The 23,804-nt window shown below is 43.9% G+C and overlaps 2 protein-coding genes across 3 annotated transcripts in view; one reads left to right on the forward strand and one right to left on the reverse strand.

Annotated features, from left to right (window-relative positions):
- Nt5c3a (5'-nucleotidase, cytosolic IIIA) overlaps positions 1 to 4,621 on the forward strand; it is a 42,452-nt gene extending 37,831 nt beyond the window's left edge. For both annotated transcript variants that reach the window (XM_051152297.1, XM_051152298.1), the window contains exons 6-9: positions 540 to 629; positions 2,821 to 2,983; positions 3,689 to 3,889; positions 4,500 to 4,621. In XM_051152297.1, coding sequence (XP_051008254.1) covers positions 540 to 629; positions 2,821 to 2,983; positions 3,689 to 3,889; positions 4,500 to 4,601 — 556 coding nt within the window. In that variant the 3' untranslated portion in view covers positions 4,602 to 4,621. The remainder of the gene's footprint in view (positions 1 to 539; positions 630 to 2,820; positions 2,984 to 3,688; positions 3,890 to 4,499) is intronic.
- A 5,809-nt stretch (positions 4,622 to 10,430) lies between these two features.
- Positions 10,431 to 23,804, reverse strand: part of Fkbp9 (FKBP prolyl isomerase 9) — a 44,594-nt gene continuing 31,220 nt past the window's right edge. The window contains exons 7-10 of the mRNA XM_051152299.1: positions 19,238 to 19,424; positions 16,330 to 16,475; positions 14,036 to 14,199; positions 10,431 to 10,694 (exon numbers count right to left, since the gene is read on the reverse strand). Of these exons, the coding sequence (XP_051008256.1) occupies positions 10,518 to 10,694; positions 14,036 to 14,199; positions 16,330 to 16,475; positions 19,238 to 19,424 (674 nt within the window). The 3' untranslated portion in view covers positions 10,431 to 10,517. The remainder of the gene's footprint in view (positions 10,695 to 14,035; positions 14,200 to 16,329; positions 16,476 to 19,237; positions 19,425 to 23,804) is intronic.

A 23,804-nucleotide genomic window follows, 5' to 3' on the forward strand; every position in this document is an offset into this window, starting at 1 on the left:
CTGCAAATACTATAGGGAGATTCAGTCATCAGGTGAAGGTCCCGCTTCCTCATGGCGGAAGGGAGTTTTCAGAGTTGTAAGGAGCTAGGTTCTAAAGGCCCCGTTACACTGCACTGCTGCGGTTAGTTGTGCAGCAATAATGCAGGCCAGCCTACACATTCCTACCGAGGACTTTTCTTTTACACTAGGCAGCATTCCAGTACTTCGAGATTTCATGGAAATGTAAGCTACAAGCAGGTAAAAGAATAACTTAGCTTATTACAGAACAGAGAAGGAAGCTTGCCAGCCCAGTGAGACTGACTTTCATCTGCAGACTGAGGAAAGGCTCACAGCTGTTTCCTTGTTTCCTTACTGAAATATTTACGCTGCGCCTGAGTTTGTGAGAGCTGCAACATTCGGGCAGAACACCATCACATATTTTAATCTCCTCTGTCTCAAAGAGTTAAGTCCATTGGTGAGGAACAGCACTCACACTCAGGAATGCTTTATAATAAAGATAGTAGTCTTAATATTTAACTGATATCTCTCATAAACTGCAGGTATACTAAGTCGCACGGGCTGCTTATTGAACAAGGCATACCAAAAGCCAGACTTAAAGAGATTGTGGCAGACTCTGATGTCATGCTCAAGTAAGTCTCCTGGTTCTGTCATTCGTATTGCCTACAGAATTAACTGCTGTTATATATATTCAATCATGTGTTTAAATCAGAAATAAACTATCACATTATTCCATAAAACAAGCTAAAGCAGTGTCACAAAATGAATAGTGGTGAGATAAGGAAAACATTTTAGGTTAGACCTTTTGGGCTTTGGAGTGTACCTCAGTTAGCAGAGTGCCTGTCTAGCATACCCACAGCTCCTTCCCTGATCTTAGCACTGAATAAAACTGGCATGGTGAGGGCTGGAGAGGTGGCTGCGTGGTTAAGAGTACTTGCTGCTCTTCCAGAGACTAGGGTTTGATTCCCACCACTCACATGACAGCTCACAACAACCTGTAACTCCTGTTGCAGGCCACCCAACACTTTTCTGGCCTCTATGGGCACCAAGAATGTATATGATACACAGATACTTGCTCACAAAACACCCACACACATAAAATAAAATTTAAAAACATTTTCTTTTAATCCTGGGCACGATGGTACATGCCTATAATCCCAGCATTTGGGAAGTAGAGGCAGGAGGGTGCTGAATAAAATAGCACATCTGAGGCCAGCTTGGGATACCTGAAACCTTATCTTAAAAAATTATTTTTCAGTTAGATTTGCTCTGGGTGGTAAGAGCATTGGATGACATAAGTGATACTTTGTTTCCTTTCTCCATTTTTTTTAATTTTAAGAATAATGCACAGACTTATATAATAATTATGATTTTCAAATTCTTTAAGAAAACAGTTTTGAAAGATTCAGAATTTGATGGCAATATTTATAAGCCAGAAAGGTTTTAACTATGAATGTTTCAAAATGTGCATGAATCTAGTTTTGGAATTCTCATGCTTTGAAACTGTTTACAGGAAAGGAAAATGTTTTAGCATGTAGTTAAAGTATTTCAGGGCTTTGGCATTGTGTTGAAACCTGTGATGACATCAGGAGGCAGGTGAGGGAAAGGACGGCCAGTTGAAGGGCAGCGTGGTCTCCATAGCAAGTACTGCACGACACACACACACACACACACACACACACACACAAGTACTGCATGACACACTCACATGTACACACAGTATTTACACTGAGGACTATAACTGTATGAAAATCACCAAGCTTACTTTCAGTATTTTTTTAACCAGCCTTAACTTTTTTCAACTTGATTGCTAAATATGGCAATGGTGTTTTTACTTCCCTTTGTGCTGGGGTTTGAACATGGGGCCTCCGGCATGTTGAGCAATCACTCACTTTGCCACTAACCTACCCTCTATCACTTGATAACCCTCCCCTGGGAGGATAAAGTGATTATGTTTGAAGAAGATAAGATTCAATTGTCAAGAGTAAAGACAGTTGAATGTTTCACTTGTAAGAGTTCCAAGAGCTTAATTTAACCTGTAGCTGGAAAAGAGAGAAAAAGAAAGAGCAGATTTTAAGCTTTTTATTGAATAAGAATGAGATTATGTCTTTTTTTTAGGAAAATGGATGGAACTGAAGATAATCATGTTAAGAGAAATAAACCAGGCTCAGACAAATATCACATGTATTCTCTCATATACAGGATGAAGCCTTAACTATAAATGTGTATTTATATATAAGCATACGTTTGATAAGAACATAGAGGTATGGAGAAAAAGAGCTATAAATGGAGGACGGGGGGGAATAAATACAGTAGATTTGCTTTTGTCTAAATTTAACTGTGTGTGTGTGGCATGACGGTGGATGAACTGTTTGGAGAGAGGAAAGGGGCCATCCAGAGAAGGAAGGGTAGTGATGGATCCATACAGAGAATATAGTGATGCTTCTGTGTGAAGCCCATTAGTTCCTACACTAACTTAGAAAAGTAACGTATGTAATTAAAAGGCCTTGGGAAGGAGCAGTGGTAGGAAAGAAAACAACTAGGTTTTGCTGCTCTGCTCTTCTGCTGATAGGAAGATCAGGACAGCTGGACCTCAGGCAGCTAGCCTGCGAGTTCACCCTAGTTGGCTTTTCACTGTAGGGTGTGAACTAGGATTTTATCCGTGCTTAGTGTAAGTCTAAAGACATCTAACTTTACTGCTATGACTAATAGCAAGGTCAGGTATCAAAGGTAAAAGAGCTCCGGAATGAGAATACCGTTTGCTGTTTCCTCCTAAGTGAATAAGGGAGCTCTTGCTCACTGACACTCTGCCTCTACTTGCAGGGAAGGATATGAGAACTTCTTCGGTAAACTTCAGCAGCACAGCATCCCTGTGTTCATATTTTCCGCTGGTATCGGTGATGTGCTTGAAGAAGTTATCCGTCAGGCTGGAGTCTACCACTCCAATGTCAAAGTCGTGTCTAACTTCATGGATTTTGATGAAAATGTAAGAGTGTGACGTCACTCCTCAGGGCTGCTATCCTGTCTGAAATAGTTTAGTCATGTAAACTCACAAGTTCTTTATTAATATCAGGTAGACGTCCACTAAGTTACAGAATGCTGATAAGCTATTAATGGAACTAGTTTGTTATATTTCTCCATTTTATATTTGTATTTTATGCCCTTAGATTTCTATTAACAAGTTACTAAGTTCATATTAAAATTCACAAAACTAAAAACCCAAACAGTAAAAGACACAAACTGGAATCCTTTAGCCAGGAACAAAACAAGTGAAAAGTGAAAGTTGAATTCTTGACTAGCTGTAGCACATGTTGTTTTCTGGAGGCCTCCCCGCCTGTCTTGAGTGTGATGGACTTCTGGGCTTTGAGATCAAGACAAAGACAAATGTAAAGATATGATGAATTGTGACATCTATTTAGAATCAAAATATAAAAAACCCTAACAAGTAGAATTCTTAAAACCTAGTATTTCAAGCCAAAGACATGGCTCAGTGCTTAGAGGGGCTTCCCACCAAGCCTGACAGCCTGATGTTGGTCCTCAGGTCATGAGGGTAGAAGAAGAGGGCCAGCTCCTGCAACTTGTCTCCTTACCCTCCAAGCCGTCCTTGCCACATGTACCCACATACACATATATAACCATAAAGAAATATAATAATGTTTTTCTTAAGTATTATTTAAAATACTTTTAACAGGGAGTGCTGAAAGGATTCAAAGGCGAATTGATTCATGTATTCAACAAACATGACGGTGCCTTGAAGAATACAGACTATTTCAACCAACTGAAAGACAACAGCAACATCATTCTCCTGGGAGATTCCCAAGGAGACCTAAGGATGGCAGACGGCGTAGCCAACGTTGAACACATTCTGAAAATTGGGTATCTGAATGACAGGGTGAGTATGAAGAGCTGCAGTTTTTCTTAACTTAAAAATTAGGTTGAAACATTGTAATTAATTGCCATAGGCACATGAGATAGTACCTTCTCCTCCTACTTCAGCAGTGAGACGAGAGGAGGTATGAAGCGCAGACCTGTGTGAAATGTGGAGGTCACATTCTCAGGGTGGGAGTGGGCAGCACTCCCTAGTCATGAGGATCAGAGCTCTCTCCGTGCATTGCCAAGGGTTCCTTGTACAAAGCTGCCCAGAGTCAGAACAGTGGACTGCAAAGAAACCATTTAGGGAGAAAAGTCTCTCTGTGGAAACCTTCCTGTCCATGAGTAAGTCTGAGAGGAAGGCAGCCATGAAGAGGCATGCCTGTCATCCCAGCCATCCAGAGCTGAGGCAAGACACCAGGTTGAAGGCCTGGCTAAGCTTATACAGGAAGACCCTATCTCAAAGAATTAAATTCTTCATCAGAAACAAAGTCAAAGAATTTGAGAGTATCTTTATATTTCAACACTTTTATGAAGATTCATAGTCTACAGTTCTAATATCATGAAGTTGAAATTGAAATTATTTGCCCTTCTCTGCATGTTAATTTTACTTTTGTTCTTTTGTTTATTAGGTAGACGAGCTTTTAGAAAAATACATGGACTCTTATGATATTGTTTTAGTAAAAGAAGAATCCCTGGAGGTTGTCAACTCTATTTTACAGAAGACATTATAAACAAGCCGTTTGTGAGAAGACTTCTCCCACAGGCGCAACTGAAACAAGCCCTGATCGTCTTGAGTAAAGACTCTTATTTATAATACATTCTTGCTCTTGGCTTTTCCCCATTTCCCTAACTGAGGGATCTTCGGATGTGTTGAAGCTATAAACTGCAGCCCCTTTTCTCATCTCCATCACTATACTCACCAGATTTTTTAAGCAATTAAAAACAACCTAAAGGCCAAAATTGGAAAAAATAACTCCCTTTTCCAAAGTGAATTTTGTAATTTGCAGTTTCTGGGGCATTTTCCCCAGTGAGTGTGAGAGCTCCAAAGCCACTCTCTAGAGGGATAGTGCTTCGGATTTTAACCACTGCTAGCTTTGTAATTTGCGTTGACTGTGATAATACTATCTCCTGAAATTGTGTTTTATTTGGTTATTTTGTCTGGAAAAAATATTTGCCAGAAAGTACAACACTTTGTATCTGAAAAGCTGTTGGTGTCCACATCACTAACATTACAAATATTCTGTGTGAAACACTGAAAATAAACCTGAAATGGAAAGCTTTTTAAAAATCCTGTTGTTGAGATTGTATTCAGCTTGTCATGGCAGCATATGCCTATAGTTCTAGAACATGGGAAAAACAGGCAAGAGGATCAAGAATTTAAGGTCAGACCAGCTTGAGCTACATGAGACCAAGGGACAAAACAAAAACTGTGTGCTCAGCAAATATTTGTTGAGTACTGCCATGTATTTCTTCTTCATTCTGTAATATATAAATCTTAGTCTCTGTTACAGTGGGTGGGCATTTACATTAATCTTACTTTCAAAATATATGTCTAAGCATAAAAAGATATTCCAGGAAAAAATACTGAGGACTATGAAAACAGTTTTCTTTTATTGAACACAAGGAAAGAGTTCCTTATAAAAGTTTCAGTAACAAAGTATAGCTGAATATATTAGTTACTTTTCTGTTGCTGTGATAAAATGTCATGGCCAACTCCACTTATAAAAGAGAGTGTTTCTTTGGGCTTTTACAGCTCGGGGGAGTCAGGTTCCTGCTGGTGAAGCCGAGGCAGCAGGACCAGGAAGACCTGCAAGCTCAGAGCAAGAGGAACAAACTAGCAGTGGCCGGGAGCCTTTAAATCTCAGTGCCATCCCAAGTGCCCTGCTTCCTCCAAGGCCACACCTCCTGAGACTCCCCACACAGCAGCACCAACTGGGGACCAAGTACTCAGATGCCTAAGAGACTACAGGAGACATCTCATTCAGACCAGTGACACTTGGTGACTAGTAATATAAAGTTAGGGACCTTCTCCAGGTCCCTTTCCAGATCTTTGCTGCTTGGCACTTGCAGGTTTAGTTTCTACTGCAGTACCCTGGATCATGACTAACATTTGAACTTCAGATCTCCAGCCAGCTAAATATCTTGTCTCCAAGCCTGACAACCTGAGTTCAGTCCTGAAATCTGCACAGTACAAGTAGAGAACCAACTCCCACATAGAGGCTCTGTGCCCAAATACTCCCCTCCCCAACACAGTATCTATATATATATAGATATGCATATGTGTGTATTTATATTTATGATGTCTATGTATACATATTACATATATCACAACGAATGGTATAAGTCACCTCTTTGAGGAGGTGAGCCTATAGGGAGGCAGATACCAGCTGTAAATTAAGGGAGAAAAAAAAAAAGCACTCAGAAGAAAGAGATCAGTGTGCAGAGATGTTGAGAAAGTTTTGGGGTCAAAAGGGCTGAGAACACACTTAGCAGTATTATGCTCAAAGGAAAGAGGCACCAGAGGCTAGAAGAAACTACAATATTTTATAAGCCAGGAGTTGGGGCTGGGCACGATGTGTGCTCCTGTAAGTGCAGGATGAAGCAGAATCATGAGTTGAAAACCTGACAGCTACACTGCAAGACGCTGTCTTTAAAAAAACAAAAACATGGGCTTCTTTCTGCAAAGGTGAGGCACAGATCGAAGCCAAGCTCCCAGTCACAGTGTTGGCACATGGGCAGTGGGTTGGTAGGTGCAATTAACCTGAGAAAACCTTTAGGGTGCCACTGCAGCATCCACCTAAAACAAATTATGGTAGATTGTATAACAAGGGCCAAGGAGATAGATGTGACTTGTCCACAGAAATAAAACATGCTGCCTGAGCCAGCCGTTCCAAGTTGTCCTAAGACCCAAGCCGACCACTCGCATAGCGCTTCTGGACCTCCTCCGTTTAGGTTTCCCAAGCCCTCAGCTGCTAGCTAGGGACTCTATCCCTTCCAGGCTTCTCACATTCCCTTTGGGAATTAATCAGATTCTAGCCCACTCCCCACCTACAACTTCCCAGCCACCAACTGTGATCTTGAGGCCCAGTCTCCACTCTCACTTTTAGATTCACCAGAGCCCTACCCACCGCCTCATTGTGACCCTCCAGATGTCCTGTCTGAGCTTGTGACCCGTGACCAGTCCACACTACCAGGGAAAACTTGTTTCAACCCCCTTGACCTAGCTGCTACAGGGTCTGTAGCTGACCAACAGAAGACCTAGGACCTGGAATAGACACTGTAGCCCTGAATACCAAACAGAAAAGCACAATCCCAACCATGTTATGAATCAGCTCTGAAATGCCAACTATACCTCTGATGAAAGAAGGTGACTTTAAAAACAAAAAGGAAAAACTCAATCACCAAACTTACCTTTAGGTGCACAATCAAGAAAGAAATAAAAACAATACACATTAAAAAAAAAAAAAGAAAGAAACATACATTATCTTTAAAAAGACAAGCTCTATAACAATGACCCCCCCCCCGACAAAGATGACCTGGAATTCCCAGATAATGAATTCAAAAGAATGATTATAGCTATGTTCAAGCAACCCAAGAAAGACAAAAGTGATGAACAAAACAGGAAGTCAGTCCTACAATAGTTCAGACTGCTGAAGAAATATGTTGGGTGAGTGAATAGAGGACCTTGGCTTCTGCAAATGGGCATAAGGATCACTGTGGGTGGACTAGGATCACAGAAGCATTTGAAAATGGAAATGTGCCTTAAATTTTCAATGTACTGTCTCCCAGTTATGTAGAATACCAAACAGGCAAGCTCAAAGGAGCCTAGAGGCTTCTGTCAAATCAAACGTGGGGCCAGGTGCCTATAATCCAGCACTTGGGGGGTTAATGAGAGACTCTGAGTTTAATATGCACCATTGCATAAACTGCTGCACATAATGGCACACACCTGTAATCCCAGCCCTCAGCTACATGAGCCACTGAAGAGCAGCCTAGGCTAGAGACTCATAAATTTTAAAAAAAAAAAATCTAAACTGCGTGTGATACTAGGTGTCTTGTCTTGTCCCACCTATTCTGGAAGCTGGGTAAGGGGGCTCACTTGAGTCCAAGAGTTGATAGTAAATTAGAGATATAAGACCCCAGTCTCTTTTTTAAAAGTCCAAACTTCATCAACATTTTAAATATGAACAATGTAAGCTGGAAATGATTCTGTGGCTAATTAAGGTAACTAATTTAATGGTGAAGTATTAAATGTTAATTTTCCTAAAAGATAAAAGTTTCATATTGAGCCAGGCAATGTGACACATGCCTTTAATCCCAGCATTTAGGAGGCAGAGGCAGGCAGATAGCTGTGAGTTTGAGGCCAACCTGCTCTACAGAGCGGATCCAGGATGGCCAAGGCTACACAGAGAAACCTTATCTCAAAAAAAAAAAAAAGTTTCATATTGGCAAGTAAACCTAAATAACTTTCAGCACCTTCTTTATGAAGCAAAAAAGCCTCCAGTTCCTTAGGAAAGCCCACAGGAAAGGACTTTAAAATAAATACCTGGTCCTGGAAGCCTAAGATTGTAAAGTAGTACACAGCAAGAGCCTGTGAGTACTTAGGGCTCCTCTCTCGCTCGCTCGCTCTCTCGCTCTCATGTCTGTCTGTCTGTCTGTCTGTCTGTCTGTCTGTGTCTGTCTCTGACAGGATAGAGGGGTCTTGCTATATGACCTCACTGGGCTGCTACTAGCCATTCTGTAACCCAGGATGTTCTGTTTTACTCCTCAGCACCAGGATTATACACACTCGGGACCACATCCAGCTTTTATATGTGGGTTCTGGGAATCCTCAGATTCCTGTGCTTGTACGGCAAGAACTCTGCCACCTCTCCAAACCTCACTCTTTACAAACGGCACGTTTATAAGGCCTTAGAGAAACCCAGTCCCTGAGCGCCTTTCCCTGTCTTAGGTTGCTGTTCACGCGATGAGAGCCAACGGTAGGCAGGAGACAGGAGAGTGAGAAGAGCTGGTGGCTCTTCCTCTTCACTAGGCTGCAGTGCTGGCCAGTGCTCTGTGGGTAGCTGGACGCCTCTGCACACACAATCAGGCAGCTCTGTTCAGCTCATTCACCTTAACCGGCAGGCCCAGGAATGGCACACAGCTCCCGGCTACTGTTAAGCAGCCCTAATCTTCACAATATCTCAGTACTTTCTGCTCCTCCGAGCGCTGCCTACACCTGTAAATAGTCCTTTTAATTACCCCATCTAGTGTGTTTCCTGCCAGTTCATCCACCCCCACCACCACTGGCTGTCCCAGTGCCCCATACAGTGCTCTGTGATAAATGCAATGGTGTCCTGCCAAGGTTTTGTCAAGCGGACTCTGACTGCACAGTGCATCCTCATAAGATCCTCTCCACCTTCAAATAAAGCACCACAAAGCCAGATGATATGATTCAACATTTTTATATCAGGAAAAAAAGTCAGGGTTCCATCATTAATTCCATTGAATGAGTGCACAGCATTCACATGAACTATCTCGGGGCAACATCAGTACAAAACAGTTTAAATTGGGGAGGGGGTGTGGGGGCGGGGAATCACTTCGAAAGGAAAACTTAATTACTTCAGGGTAAGTGTCAACACCACTTGAGAACAGAGAACATAAGGCAGGAACATGGCTACCACGTGGCGTGGGAACAGGCTGGCCTGAATCATAGTATTGCTTTTCAACATCAGGAGGCCCAAATTGCCCTCCAAGACACAAAAGAATGGCAGAAAATGTCACCTTCATTCGTGGAGATAACACATCCACTTTAGTCACAGTAAAATTTTCTATTGGTCAGTGAGACCCACACATCAGCCCTACATACATCTGCCTAACCAGAGGAGTGCTGAGTGGAGAGGGAGCCCTACAGAAATGTGTCCAGAAGACAAGGAAGAGCCAGGCAGATAACTCTCCTTAGCAAAATCGGGTCAAATCCTCTACTCCTGGGCTAAGACAGCTTCCATTTGGTCTGGGTATTTTCCTGTCCAGGAGACTCCTTCCTGTTAACCTTCAAGTGACACTGCCAATTGGCAGGCCATCAGTGTAGGGAGTGACCTGAAGAAGTATGAAGTGGGGATTTGTAGGGAAGGTGACAGGGGATGGCTGGCACACACGGCTTGGTATCGCCAGAGCTTTGCAGAACACTGAGAAGAGCAACAGCTGCTGTCAGAGACTCTTGCTGGCGTGTGTGTGCCCTTTATCTTTCTGCCTACATGTTGAACATTTTTTTAAAGACACCAGCAAGATTAAAAAAGAAAATTTCAATCTCTTTAGGTAGGCCCCTGGGTACTCCTGTTTCCTCCAAGACAGCTATGTCTGCTATGAAATAATTTTCCTTTAGTAACATTACCTCCCAGAAGATTCATAAATACAGGCTGGCAGTGCACTTCCCATGCCAAGGCGCTCTGCACAGATTCTATTTACTATCACTGGAAATCCACCCGAGTTCTCACCACAGATAGTATCAGTCCACGCAGTGGATGCAGCAGGTACTACATGGCCCACGTACGACTGGCTAATCTCATCAAACCCTTCCTAGACATCTTCCCACCTTGAAGTGTGCTCTACCACGACAGCTCTCTTTGTGCCATGCACTCCTTGGCACAAACCGGGCCATGTCAAACTTACAGTTCATCGTGTTTGGCTTCCTGATCTTTGAGCTTAAATTCCTCGGCCGTGACCTTCCCGTCTCCGTTCCGGTCCTGGTTGGTGAACATGTTCTTCACGATCATCTCAGTGTTAAAGCCAGGAGCCAGCTTCCCTTTGCCTGTCGCCACTTGAGCATGAATGTACTCCGAGAACTGGAAATGGGACAGGACAAATGTGAGAAAGAGCAGAGCTGAGAGTGCAGAACCAAGCCTGAGATACCATGGCACGTGGCAAGTGGAGGCAAACTGAAGAGCAAGTCTGCACTTTCAAGCCAGGGTGTTCTTGGGAACTACATGCACCTTCCTTCCTGGGGTGCAGCTGGACACCCCTGGCCTAGGGACTGGGGAGAAGGATCAGCAGTGAGGAGAACTCCTGTTGGGTACCTCACAACCGCTGTACCTCCAGCCCCAGGGCATCTGAGGCTCTCTCGGATGCCTGTTGTGTATGTGCTCACTTTCAAACACACACATACATACATATAATTTTTAAAATTAAATAATATTTAAATGTTTTTAAATCCCTCAGCTAAAGAACCTCAAGAGTCCTTTGGATCTGGGTATCCAATTATGCTTCAGGCACCACAACAACTTTAACTTCCCACCTAAGGCTGACCCCTCCAAAAACAGTGTTGCAGCCACACATTCCATTCATTAGCAAAAAAAAAAAAAAAACCAAAAAAACCAAAAACCTACCAGCATCTACCATGTCCCGAGCATCATTCTAAGTCCATGGGACACATCAATAAACAAAACTGCCCTGTGATATTTACATTCTACGTGAATATAATAAGGAAATTATACTCAAGTTACAAAGTGGGATGTTCACCGAAAGAGAGAGTGGGGAGAGAAAGCAAGGTAAGGTTAGATAGGGAGAGTGAGTTAAAACAGTAAATTTGGTGGTCACAGTAGAACCTCTGAGGCCAAGGAGACTTGTGCAAAGACTCGAAGGAAGTCGGGGAACGAGCCAAGCAGTTGTCTGAGTCAAGTCTGTTCTAAGAATAGAGGACAGTTGGTTCAGAGGGTAGAAGCCTGCCTCACAGGCTCTCAGAACATGTGCCCTGGACCACGCAAGCAAAGAAAGAGTAGCTTCTGAGGAGGTGGCAGCAAGCAGATGGTGAGGGCCCTGGCAGCCATAGAGAGACTTGGAGATGGACCTCTGTGGATAACGCGATGGAAGGAACTGTGACTGACTGTGATGGAGAAGCTCAGGGTGAGGCAGCCTTAGGACAGGGACAGAACAAGGATCAAGGTTCAGTGAACGAAGAGGGAAAGCAGGTAGTTAGACAGAGACTGAGGAAGTAAGCCTGGGCTGAAGCTGCAAATCTGGACGACATATGAAGGGTAATGAAGCCAAGGGACCTGGTAACACCAGGACAGGAGGAGGTAGGAAAGAATAAGGAATACAGTCCAGGGTCTAGCCTGACATCTTCCCCAGATACAGCAGAGAAGAGGTCTGAGAAGGAACTGCCACCCAGAAAGCATGAGAGCAAGAGAGGGTCCTGCAGTAGTGCTCAGCAGCAGCCATGCTGAAGAGGGTCCTGCAGTAGTGCTCAGCAGCCATACTGAAGAGAGTCCTGCAGTAGTGCTCAGCAGCAGCCATGCTGAAGAGAGTCCTGTAGTAGTGCTCAGCAGCAGCCATGCTGAAGAGGGTCCTGCAGTAGTGCTCAGCAGCAGCTATGCTGAAGAGAGTCCTGCAGTAGTGCTCAGCAGCAGCTATGCTGAAGAGAGTCCTGCAGTAGTGCTCAGCAGCAGCTATGCTGAAGAGAGTCCTGCAGTAGTGCTCAGCAGCAGCTATGCTGAAGAGAGTCCTGCAGTAGTGCTCAGCAGCAGCTATGCTGAAGAGGGTCCTGCAGTAGTGCTCAGCAGCAGCCATGCTGAAGAGAGTCCTGCAGTAGTGCTCAGCAGCAGCCATGCTGAAGAGAGTCCTGCAGTAGTGCTCAGCAGCAGCCATGCTGAAGAGGCAGGACCAAGGTCAGTGGCATGGAGGCACAAAGGCTTAACAAGAGTGGCTTTAAAAAAAGAATGGATTCTCTCTCTCTCTCTCTCTCTCTCTCTCTCTCTCTCTCTCTCTCTCTCTCTCTCTCTGGTATTCCCTACCTCCTTTCCTTCTCCCATGTTCATTTAATAAACCTCATATCATCTAGAAGAAGAAAAAAAAAGAATGGATAAGATAGGAAAGATGGCTCGGTGAGAAAGAACACCAGCTAGCCTTTTCAAGGACCTGCCTTTGACCTCCAGCCTCTCAAAATGTAGCTCACAACCATCTGTAACATCCCCAGTCCCAGAAGATGTGACACCCTCTTCTGGCCTGTATGCATATGGTACAGACATACATGCAAGCAAAATCTCCATACACATAAAATAAAGAATGGAAAGCTAGCCACACACACACACACACACACACACACACACACACTTACACACTTGCAGAGGAAAGCTGAAGTCCCAGCGACTGGGAAGGAAGATGGATTGAACTCAAGAATTCAGGGCTAACCTGGGCAAGAGAGGAAGAACCAGTCTCACAAAAGCAAAGTAAAGTGAGGCACAAGGGTGCATACTTGTATTTCCAGCACTCTGGGGGCTGAGGCAGGAAGACAGTGAGTTCAAGGCCAGCCTCAGCCTCAGAACAAAACCTCATCTCAAAACAAAAGAACAGATTAAACAAAAGAATACATTTAAACACACAAAAACACACACATAAATGAGAGCAGAAGATAAAAGGAAAGTAGAACAGACAAGTCTCTTGGGGTTTTGCTATAAAAGGAGCAAAGAAGTGAAAATACTGGAAACAATAAAATAATTGTGCTGGGCATGACGGTGTGTGTCTATCACCTCAACACATGGGATGCTGAAGCAAGAGAGTATTATTTACAAGTTGCAGGGCAGCCTTGGCAACCCACTGAGACTATGTCTCAAACACAAAGAATGGAGAAAAAAACAACAGCAAAACGAAGCAAAACAAAAAAAAAATGAGAAACAAAACATAAATGGAATGTTCCAGATCCAGGAAAAGCTGATAGTGTAGAAAGACAAAGGGCTAAGACTGGAGTGCATGCCATGTGCTTGAGTAAACAAAGGGGAGTGAACCCTGAGCTCTACCTCCCTGAACCGTGGCAGCAGAAAAGACAGCTGCTCAGCTTCATGAAGCTGTGACCCTGGCTCAAACCCAGGCAAGTTGAGACCTTGGGAAACTACTCTGCAGGTTCTTCTAAAACTTAAGAATGCTCTTCACATGGCTGTTTGTGAGGGTCGGGCTGGAGAACCTGTGCAGAAACACCAGGCAAACCTGCAGCGAGTACCCCGTGACTGGGAACTGAATGCCCTACACCTCTCAGGAACTCCACTCCTTCAAGTGAGGACGGGTGTAAAACCCATGTGCTAGTCACAACCATCACAAGAGATCTGCACAGCCAGCTCTGTCCCTGACACAGAGTGGACCCCTGCCCCCAGAAGGCCCCTGGTCAACTTCTGAGCCCCCTACCAAGGCCACTTACCTCCTCCAGGAGGACTTCCCCATTGCCATCCTTGTCAATTTCTTCAAAGAGGTTTGGAGACACTTGGCCGTTCCATATGAACATGTACCCTTCCGGAAGGCCAGACACAAGCTCCAGCAGTTCAATGTCAAACACCAGGACGGCACTGCCAGGCACCTCTCCATCTAGCCAACAAACCGGAGCATGGTGTTAAACAGACCACCCACCTGTGCTGCTCTCCAGTCTCCAGCTGCCTCACCCAAGGAAGCTAATAGTTGTCAGCTGTAGTAGTCCAAGTGCCCTCGTGGATGCCTGCGATCAGCTTAAAGCGGGATGTGTAGCCTTTTTTATTTTTTAAGGAATAAAATAAGCTAGATCCCTGGATATCCCATTCAGCAAGGATGGCTGTTGTTTCATGAAACCTGGGTCTCAGTTTACACGCAAATTCAATATAGAGGCCAGGAGATAGCCTAAGGTTAGTTTTCATTGTCTGTGTCAGACATGGGCAGGCAAAAATGGCTCAGCATAAAAGTGTTTCCCACCAAACTTGAGGGCCTCAGTAAGATTTCCAGGAACCACCTGGTGGGAGAAAACTTACTCCACAATTTTGCTTCTGACCTTCACACATACACCATAGCATGTAGCACGTGCACATGCATACACACACACACACACACACACACACACACACACACACACACACACACTTGTACACACACATGCATGCATACACGCATACACACACAAAATAAACAAACAAAGAAATGCAAGTTAAATAAAGCATTTAAGCCAGCCATAATAGCACACACTCATAATCCTATCCCTAGCACTGGAGAAGGTGGGAAGAGGCAGAGACAGTCAGATCCCTGGGCCTTGCTGCCCTGCCAACACAGCTTACTTAAGTCCCAGGTCAGTGTGAAACCCTATTTCAAACAGCAAGGTGGATGTCACCTAAGAAAGACACTCAGAATTGCCTTCTGGCCCCACATATACACATATACACATACACACAACCCATACAAACATGCACACACACACACACACAAATGAATAAATCCTGTGTTTATGTGGAATACAAAATGAAAGAATATAATTCTTAGGCCAGGTATGTTGGCCCATGCCTATAGAATCCTAGCACTTGGGAGCCTGAGGCAAGAAGACTTTCAACTTAAGTCTGAGGCCAGCCTGGGCTATGTAATAAAATGTTGCTTCAGAAAACCAAAACTCTAGCAGCCATAGAAAAAAAGGTATTCCTTACTGTGTTTTGGGTAAAATCAGAACACTCAAAAGCCACTGGTAGAGACAATAGTTGTAGAACCTTTCTTTCTTTAGAAGTGTTGGCGATCAAACAAAGGCCTCACACATGTACAGCAAGCACCGTATTGCTGAGATGTCTCTCAGCCCCAGTTATAGAATTTTAGGATAAATTTATTAGCTGAACTTTAAGGACAATAACAATGCCTGAAAAGTAGATGCCATTCAAGATCAGTATAAACAGTAAGACTCAAAAGAAGTAGTCGAAGTGTACAAATATATACATTATGCATTATTAAAAATTATAGGTTATATTTTGAAATTCATTCTTGAGTTTTGATGCTAGGGATTAAACCCAGGGCCTCATGAATGCCAAGCATAAGCTTTTCCACTAAATTATACTTTACATATAGTATATAATATAATTATTATATTATAAGAAAAGATTTAAAGAATACACACATACTGTTTGAAGCACTTCTTCTGGAATAAGCGAGAAGAGCAGACAGTACGTGATATGTCTTTAAAAAAAAAATTTATAAAAGAAAATCAACCCAGCATGCCAATCACTTTTACAAGTTGGCATCCTCCAATGCCAGCTATCAGCAGTGTGAAAACACTGTCAAGGAATGCTCTGGAATCACAAAATACAGTAAACCATTACTACTGTGAGGATGCAGAGGCTCGCATTCTCAGAACTGAAAGCATCTCTGCTGTGCAGCATCTTCTGTGACTTACAGACTCCAGAGCAGTGAACAGCAATGGCCTGCAGCACCCAGTAAACAGTTCCAAAGAAGCAGGCAGCCCAACCCCAAATCACCCTAACACCCTCCTCTAGGGCCTGGCAAGATGAACCTGCAGCCCAGTAGTGTGTATTCTTGCTGTTTCTCAAGGCAGTCAGGGACAGCAAAATGGTCTTTCAACAAAATCTACAGGGTCTTTTACCAAAAACCCTCAAAACTCCTTAAGTTTTCCTAAGAACCCACAAAGCCTTCAGTTTCAACAAGGAAGAAGCATACTGTGGCATTACTTTCCCAGCATTCCTAAACATCATCACTCACCCACACCAGCCTCTCCATAGCCCAGGTGGGGCGGGATGATCACCGTCCGCTTCTCTCCCACGCACATCTCTCTCAGACCCATGTCCATGCCCAGCACAACTTGTCCAGATCCCAACACAATGTTGTACGTTTTGCCTAAATTCCACCTGAAAGAGAGAAGAAATGCATTCCGGTCAATGGCGGCAGGAAACGTACACCTACCAATGGTGGCAGGAAGTGTATACCTGGCAATGGAGACGGAGGGTCTTCTACTCAAGATGTACAGTTCTGGAAGAAATGTCACACAGACTCACGGCAGGACACTTGGCAAAACAACCAGTCTGCCTCTTCTAAACAGACAAGAGCATGAAAATCAAGACAAAAAAAAAAAGTTGCTTCCACAGTATAGGAGCCTGCCGGTATGGGACCACAGCATGGGACTGCCATGAGGAACCCAACGAGAATTCTGGCAAAATGAAGGAGGAGCACTGAGCTACAGTGAACAAACTCCTGGTGACGACTGCCTCTCCAATGTTCAGCCATCTTGTCCAAGTCTGCATCTTTAAGTCTCTGTCTTTCCCAGAGCTTACCTTTCACCAGAAACTAGCTGACCCTATTGTGAGTCAGCAGCTAAAGACAGATAGGGATGGAGCGACCCTGTTGTGAGTCAACAGTTAGACTAAAGCTAGATGAAGACAAAGCAAGATACCCTGCGTAGCAGGACGTCATGACCCTGCCTGGAACTCCCTATGTTTTGAGAAAAACCCACAACTGCGTTGCTATAGCAATATGCCTCCCTGCCTTCTGAATTATAAAAGCTGCTGCCTGACTAATAAAGTTGAGAGCTTGATCAATCAGACTTGCTCTCCTTCCTTGTGTCTTGCATTTCTCAACAGGTGACCTCGCTCCCGAGTTATAGTCGAACCCTGCAGGTCGGGGCACTCCAATGGCTCCAAAACTAATTTCTTTATATCTAGACAGGCATTTTATGAGGGTGTGGCACATGTAAGGTAGTTAGGAGCCTGGATTTTATTATATCTATTTCTGATTTGTTTAGAAACGCTATGTAGCCCAGCGTGGTCTCGAAATCATTTTGCAGTAACAGGATGAGCTCAAAGTCCTGATCCTCCTGCCTCAGACTCCTCCAAAGTGCTAGCAAGGCAGGCAAGCACCAGGCTCAGGATTTTTAATTCAAGGCCTGAGTTAGAATCCTCGTTCTGGGCTAGGGAGGTGACCAGCCATTAAGAGCAGTCAAAAGAATCCTGGTCCTGCCGCTTCAAGGAAAATACAACCTTGGTTTCTTTGTCTATAATGTAGTGATAATAATAATGGTGAATGATAAATATGCTTGATACAGGGAAAAGCAAAGGAAAGGGTGTGAGGGGCTGCTCCCACTGAGAAGTTCATTAACCACAAAGTTCAGGGATCCTGGGAACCTTAGGGAAAATGTTGGCACCATAGCCTCAGCTATGACTAAAGATCAATCTATTATTTCCAAGCCTACACTACTCCTACCACTTCCCCAGAGGCAAACAACAGCTACTTTGTTCTTCATTCTCAAGGAAGAAATACCCTGCTGTCCCTTGGTACTCATCACCAGGTGGTGGCTAGAAACAGGCATCTCCTTAGGGTTACAGTCCCCTGGGGCCTCCCAGCCTCCACAGCCCAGGACGGCCACTTCCTTCCCTCCTTCCCAAGGCCAGCTGATGTTCAGGGCTCAGCAAACCCAAGGATATATCTCATCAACTCTAAAATGCGAAATTTTCTTCCCTACACATTTTAACATCCCTGTAATTATGACTGACAGGGCATCATCGTTTCCTGGCAACACTTTTGCGTTCTTAAGAGAGGCAGGAAACAGTATTTCTAACAATAAGCGACTTTTGGATTTGATGAAATCACACTGAATGTGTATCAGCATGCAAGACCTCAGACTCTCGGAGCTAGAAGGCAGAGGGACAGGTAAAAAGAGAGGGACCTCCACATCCACAATAACACAATAGCAACTTGTACATCAACAAAGCCCTCCCCACCCTCCAAGTCTGGTCTCAGAGACCTAACTCAGGCTCAGCACTACAGCGGAGGTCCGTCTCCAGAAATACAAACTGAACGTGACTCTTTCCTACAGAACACTGGCTTGATTCCCAGGTACTTGAGATTCGGAGTCACAGGAAACCAAGTTGTCCTTACATTATTCTATGATTTTCAGGTTTATTTCCATCAACTAACATTTATTTTTTTAAAAATGATCCCTTTTTGCTACAGATACTCTGGGAATGAATAAGCAAATCTGATGTCCCTAAAGTATTCAAATCATCATAGACACAAAAATTACTAAAAGCCAGGGGGTTAGAAATACAGAAAATGCTGAGAGACAGAAGAAGCAGGAGCAGCTACTCCTCCCAGGACTTCAGGGATGTTCTGGAAAACAGGAATAGCAAGTAAGTGGGGACAAACATTTGCCAGCAGAGAGGCCAGGCAGTCTGCAGCCTGAGCCACCATGCAGGGTGGGACCCCAGTGAGGACACAGTGGTTCAAAAAGACTAGGACAAAGAAAGCCCTGTGCACCAGACTCTGACCCTGGCTCACTTAACGCTCTCACGCTGTATCCATGTTTGCCTTTAACCTTCTACCTCCTTTTGCAGCTTTCCACGCACTAGAATTGCAGGTGCACGTCACTGCACCTGGCACCCAGGGTTTAAGTTATTAAATATAGGCTGACCTTGAGAAAGACAGTTCCAACAGGTAAGAAACCTTCTAGAATGGAGAACATTGTTAGTAGGGGACTCTCAGGATATGGCACTGAGTGCTGAGAAAGCTTGCACTGTACATGAAGGAGGATTGGATCAAACAACCCTTGACGACAGGAGGAGGGCAGTGGGAACTATGATCAAAGGCTCCCTGCACGTCTGGTTCTGGTGACCCTTACGTGGAGTCCAGCAGCGTCCCATCCAGGAGCGAGGCGTTGTAGTGGTATTTGAGGTAGTCCCCTTTCTTACTCAGCACCGAGCAATCAGAGGGCTTGTAGTGCGAAGAGATGCTGACGGAGTCTGAAGGGTTGTGAAAATCAATCACGTGGATGTCAAACACCAGCACGGCCGAGCCAGGGATATTCCCTAAAGGGCAGACACAGGGGGTCAATGCTGCAACGCACGTGCCTCCCCAGTACCAGCAGGTGTGTCGTGGTAAGGAACACAGCAGCCCGGGTATGAAATCCAAGGGACACAAGCAAAATGGAGGTGAAAGGGAATGTCACAGTAATCTAATCTTCATTTTGCCCTTGAGGAAACTGAGGTTGATAGGAGTCGTGAAACCAATTATGAGTACAATTTGAATTTCAATTCAGCACAAACCCACTGCCCCAGTTATTACGCATGGAATAATGACGTGCCTAAGAGAAACACAGACCAGGAAACTCAAACCTATACAAATGACAGCTTGCCCTCTCCCACTAAAAGAGGCAGCATGTCAAGCGAACTGTAGAATAAATAGTCATAGGTCAGTAGGTTCACCCTACTACTCAAGAAAAGGAAAACTACCATAAACTTTAAAAGGAAAACAAACTGCCCCATGCACAGCCCTCATATTAGCATACTAGAGTCAGAAAGTATCTATAATACAGCCAACTTGTCCTACACAGGATGGGCATAATCAGGCATATATATATATATATATATATATATATATATATATATATATATATATATATATATATATATATATATATGGTTCAGCTGTGTTGGTGCTTGTATATATTGTATATTGTATATATTGGTTAATCCTTGTCATAATCTTCTCATCATATAAATGGGGAAACTAAGGTACTATTTGAGGTTTGCCCAAAGTTAAGAGTTACAGAGATGTTTGTGATTTATAGTAAAACATAGATGTCTGATATTCACTTCTGTTCCTGCTGCTCCTGGTGGTGGTAGTGGTGGTGTTTGTGCTTTTTTAAAAACGTCTTGTTAAAATATCTGCATCCCCAGTGTGAATATAATAAAACCCACTAAGCAGTTATCTTTACACATTAAGATGAACAGGACTGGAGACTGGCTCAGCAGTTAAGAGCGCTTGCCGCTTTTGAAGAGGACCTGGGTTCAAGTCCCAGCAACCTTTGCTTGACTTTATTTAATCCTGTTTACAGAAAGCTCTTGGACTAAAGGTGTGTGCTAGGGATGAACTACACTACAACTAGAAACACGTTTTTCCAGTACACAATGTGTGTGTGTGTGTGTGTGTGTGTGTGTGTGTGTGTGTGTGTGTGTGTGTGTATGTGTTGGGGGGTTTTGCTGACAGTCTAATCAAGTATCTTGCAACTTGTCAGGGTCACTGAAGATGGACTGATGGGACGGGGGTTATCAGACGTCTTTGTTTCTCTTCCCTATGTGACAGTAAGACCCTAGTCAAGAAGAAAAGCAAAAATATTGTACATGTGTATGAGTTTTTATTTTTATTTTTTAAATCAAAGTTGGGCGTGGTGGCGCACTCCTTTAATCTCAGCACTCGGGAGGCAGAGGCTGGTGGAACTCTATGAGTTTGAGGTCAGCCTGGTCTACAAAGTGAGTCCAGGACAGCCAAAGCTACACAGAGAAACCCAGCTCAGGGGGGAAAAAAATCAAATAATGTAATTGGCCATCTCTGCAAAAAAAAAAAAAAAAATCATACAAAACCATTAAAAGTAATCTCAGCACCATAAGGAAGGCTGGGGCTTGAAGGTTTTGAGTTCCAGAGTCACCCTGGGCTACACAGAGAGACCCTGTCTCAAAAAGGAAAATTAAACTGTCAGTTCCTGAGCCTCGTTCTGAGACTTTTAACAGTGATCCCAATGTGGTCTGGATTCAGAGCACAGTGAAAAGAGACCTGCCGGCCCCGCTGCCACTCAGCGTCCTGTCAAGCTACGGGTGATTCTCATCTGCGCCAACACTCAGCAACCTCTGACCTTGTGGACCAGAGCTCCCAGCCAATCAAGGATACACTGGCACTATCTCAAAAAACAAAAGAAAAAACGAACTATGTAAACAGCATCTGATTAACTAACCTTTCTCAGACATAGATGCATAAGTAAGTAGGCACTAAACTTGATAAATGTAAATAAAAGGACCCCTTGATGATACGCTGGGAAGCAGGGGCTGTTAACGGAGAAAACGGAACAGGCTGCAGAGCAGCTCGTTCCCAGGATCTGCCACCAGCTTGCCAGCACTCTGCTGACAACAGTCAACTCCTTTGACACAAACATCTTAGTGAGCTGAGAGACAGACTCACACTCACTCAGAGAGTTCTGTGTTAGCATTCAGCTTGCTTGTCAGCTTCTAGGACATTAATGTGGCTCAGTCTCCCAGATGGCCAGTTAACTCAGAGACAAGCATGCTAGTGTGGGCATCAGTGAGGAGATAGGCTCTGTGTGGGCAAGAGTCACTGTGTGTTTTGTTCTCTGATAGGCTCCCAACACCTAAGCACAGCATGGGCATGAGATCACTAAACCCATCTTTGATGGACCACCAAATGGAGTGTCTCAGCCTATAAAACAGACCTTAAACTCAGGAGAGTCCTGAGCCTTCCCTCACCATCACCACCACAACCAAGAGCCAGGAAGGCAGACACAAAGGCTGCTGGCTGGCTGGCCCAGCAGAAAACTCTTTCACTCCCTGGTAGTTACTAATTCCCCTCAAATTCTTTGGAACATCCGGTTTGAGTTCTCAGTTCACCACATATGGAACCAGTAATTGTTGCCTACTGGGGACTTGCCCTATGACATAGACGTGACATAAAGCTCTGGGTCAGATGCCTCCATTCTATGACCTTAAGCAAGTTGCTCAACTGTTAATGGGTCTTGCTACTATATGTAAACAGTGATTGGAGTAACATTTTCTTTTGTGTGTGGTCATGTTTGTGTGAGTACATGCACATGTGGGCAGACTAGAGGCCAAACTCAGTGTTATTGTATCATGAGCCCCACCCACTTTACTTTTCAATTTTCTTTCTTTCTTCTTTCCTTCCTTCCTTCCTTCCTTCCTTCCTTCCTTCCTAATACAAGGTCTCTCATTCTGGAACTCAGAGAGTCATCTAGGATCACTCAGCAAGCCTCAGGAATCTGTCTCTGCCTCCTTGGTACATACACCAAGCCCACCATACCTGGATGTTTTGCCTGGGTACTAAGGATCAAACTCTGGACCCCAAACTTGTATGACAAGCCTTAATACAGTAATACTGTCCACCACTGTTTCCAGTTTTCAATGAGTTTTTTGGTACAGGAAGTCCCAAAGGCGTTTGGGAGATGGCTCAGGCACAATAAGTTGAACTCAGATCCCCAGAACATGTCAAACTCTGGACACAGAATACATGCCGGCAGTTCACTGGCTATTAATCTAGCCAAATCAGTGAGCTGTAGGCCCAGAGAAACTCTGTCTGAAAAAATAAAAGGCAGAGCAATCAAGAGGAGACACTTGATGTCAACGTCAGGCTTCCACCCAATGTACATATGCATGCGCAACTGTCTATGTGCACACACATCTACAACACGTGCACACAGTCCCAGACACAAGTGGGTAAAATAGCAATTATTTTCCCTCACTCTCCTCCTCCCTAAAATGTACTTAAAAGACAGTTTGGAGGAACAGCAAACCATAGGGAAGTTCACTTCTCTAACATGAAAGTCACACTTCAGAGCTGCAAACACACATGAGTGTCCTAATTCCAGGGCTGTCCTCATAGAACATAGCAGGTGGGGAAAAAAAAAAAAAACAGGACATTTCCAGAAGTCATACTCTTCTTTTACTAACCCTAGAGGTGAAACAGCTACAACAAAACAAAGTGTTGGCAGAGGCTATGAGCCCCGGAAGGGGCTCACTGTTGCCACAGATTTTACGGAGACTTTGTTAGCAGCCAGCACTCAGGTGTGCTGAGAAGAAGACACAAGCTAGGCCAAATTGCATCCTTACATGTTCTTGGGCCAGTGTTCCAGGGATCACCTATGTAACCCTCCCCAAATGTCACTGAGTAGTAGTCCAGAGCACTGGTGCAGTATCCACCCAAGAACACCTGGGTTCTACACTTCAAGGCACCCTCCCCACCATAACAGGTGATTCGATTCGGGATGCCGCAGTCTTTTACTCATAACATTTATGACTCTTTGGATGTCTTCCAAAACCCCAATTAATTCTGTGCAAAGATCAGTCTCATACTTGATGAACAGCCAAAAGGAAAAAAATACTTTAAGCAAATGTCTTTCATCAGCGTGTTCTTTTCGTAAAGACAGGAAGACTTATTCTTCAAGTCATAATGAAATATGAATACTGAGAAACTATTCACTTCTGTGTATGGTTGACCAGAAGTAAAACCTGGCACAGTGTAAGACAGTAGCATCAAAACACTAAAGAGGACATGAAGCAGGGCTTATTTTACATATCCATTCATTCATTTACTTGTTTGTTCGCCTAGTCATTCATTCATTCATTCATTCATTCATTCATTTCATTACTGAGGATTGAGCCCAAGGC

The sequence above is a fragment of the Acomys russatus genome, chromosome 10, assembly GCF_903995435.1.
Source record: "Acomys russatus chromosome 10, mAcoRus1.1, whole genome shotgun sequence".
Taxonomy (NCBI): domain Eukaryota; kingdom Metazoa; phylum Chordata; class Mammalia; order Rodentia; family Muridae; genus Acomys; species Acomys russatus.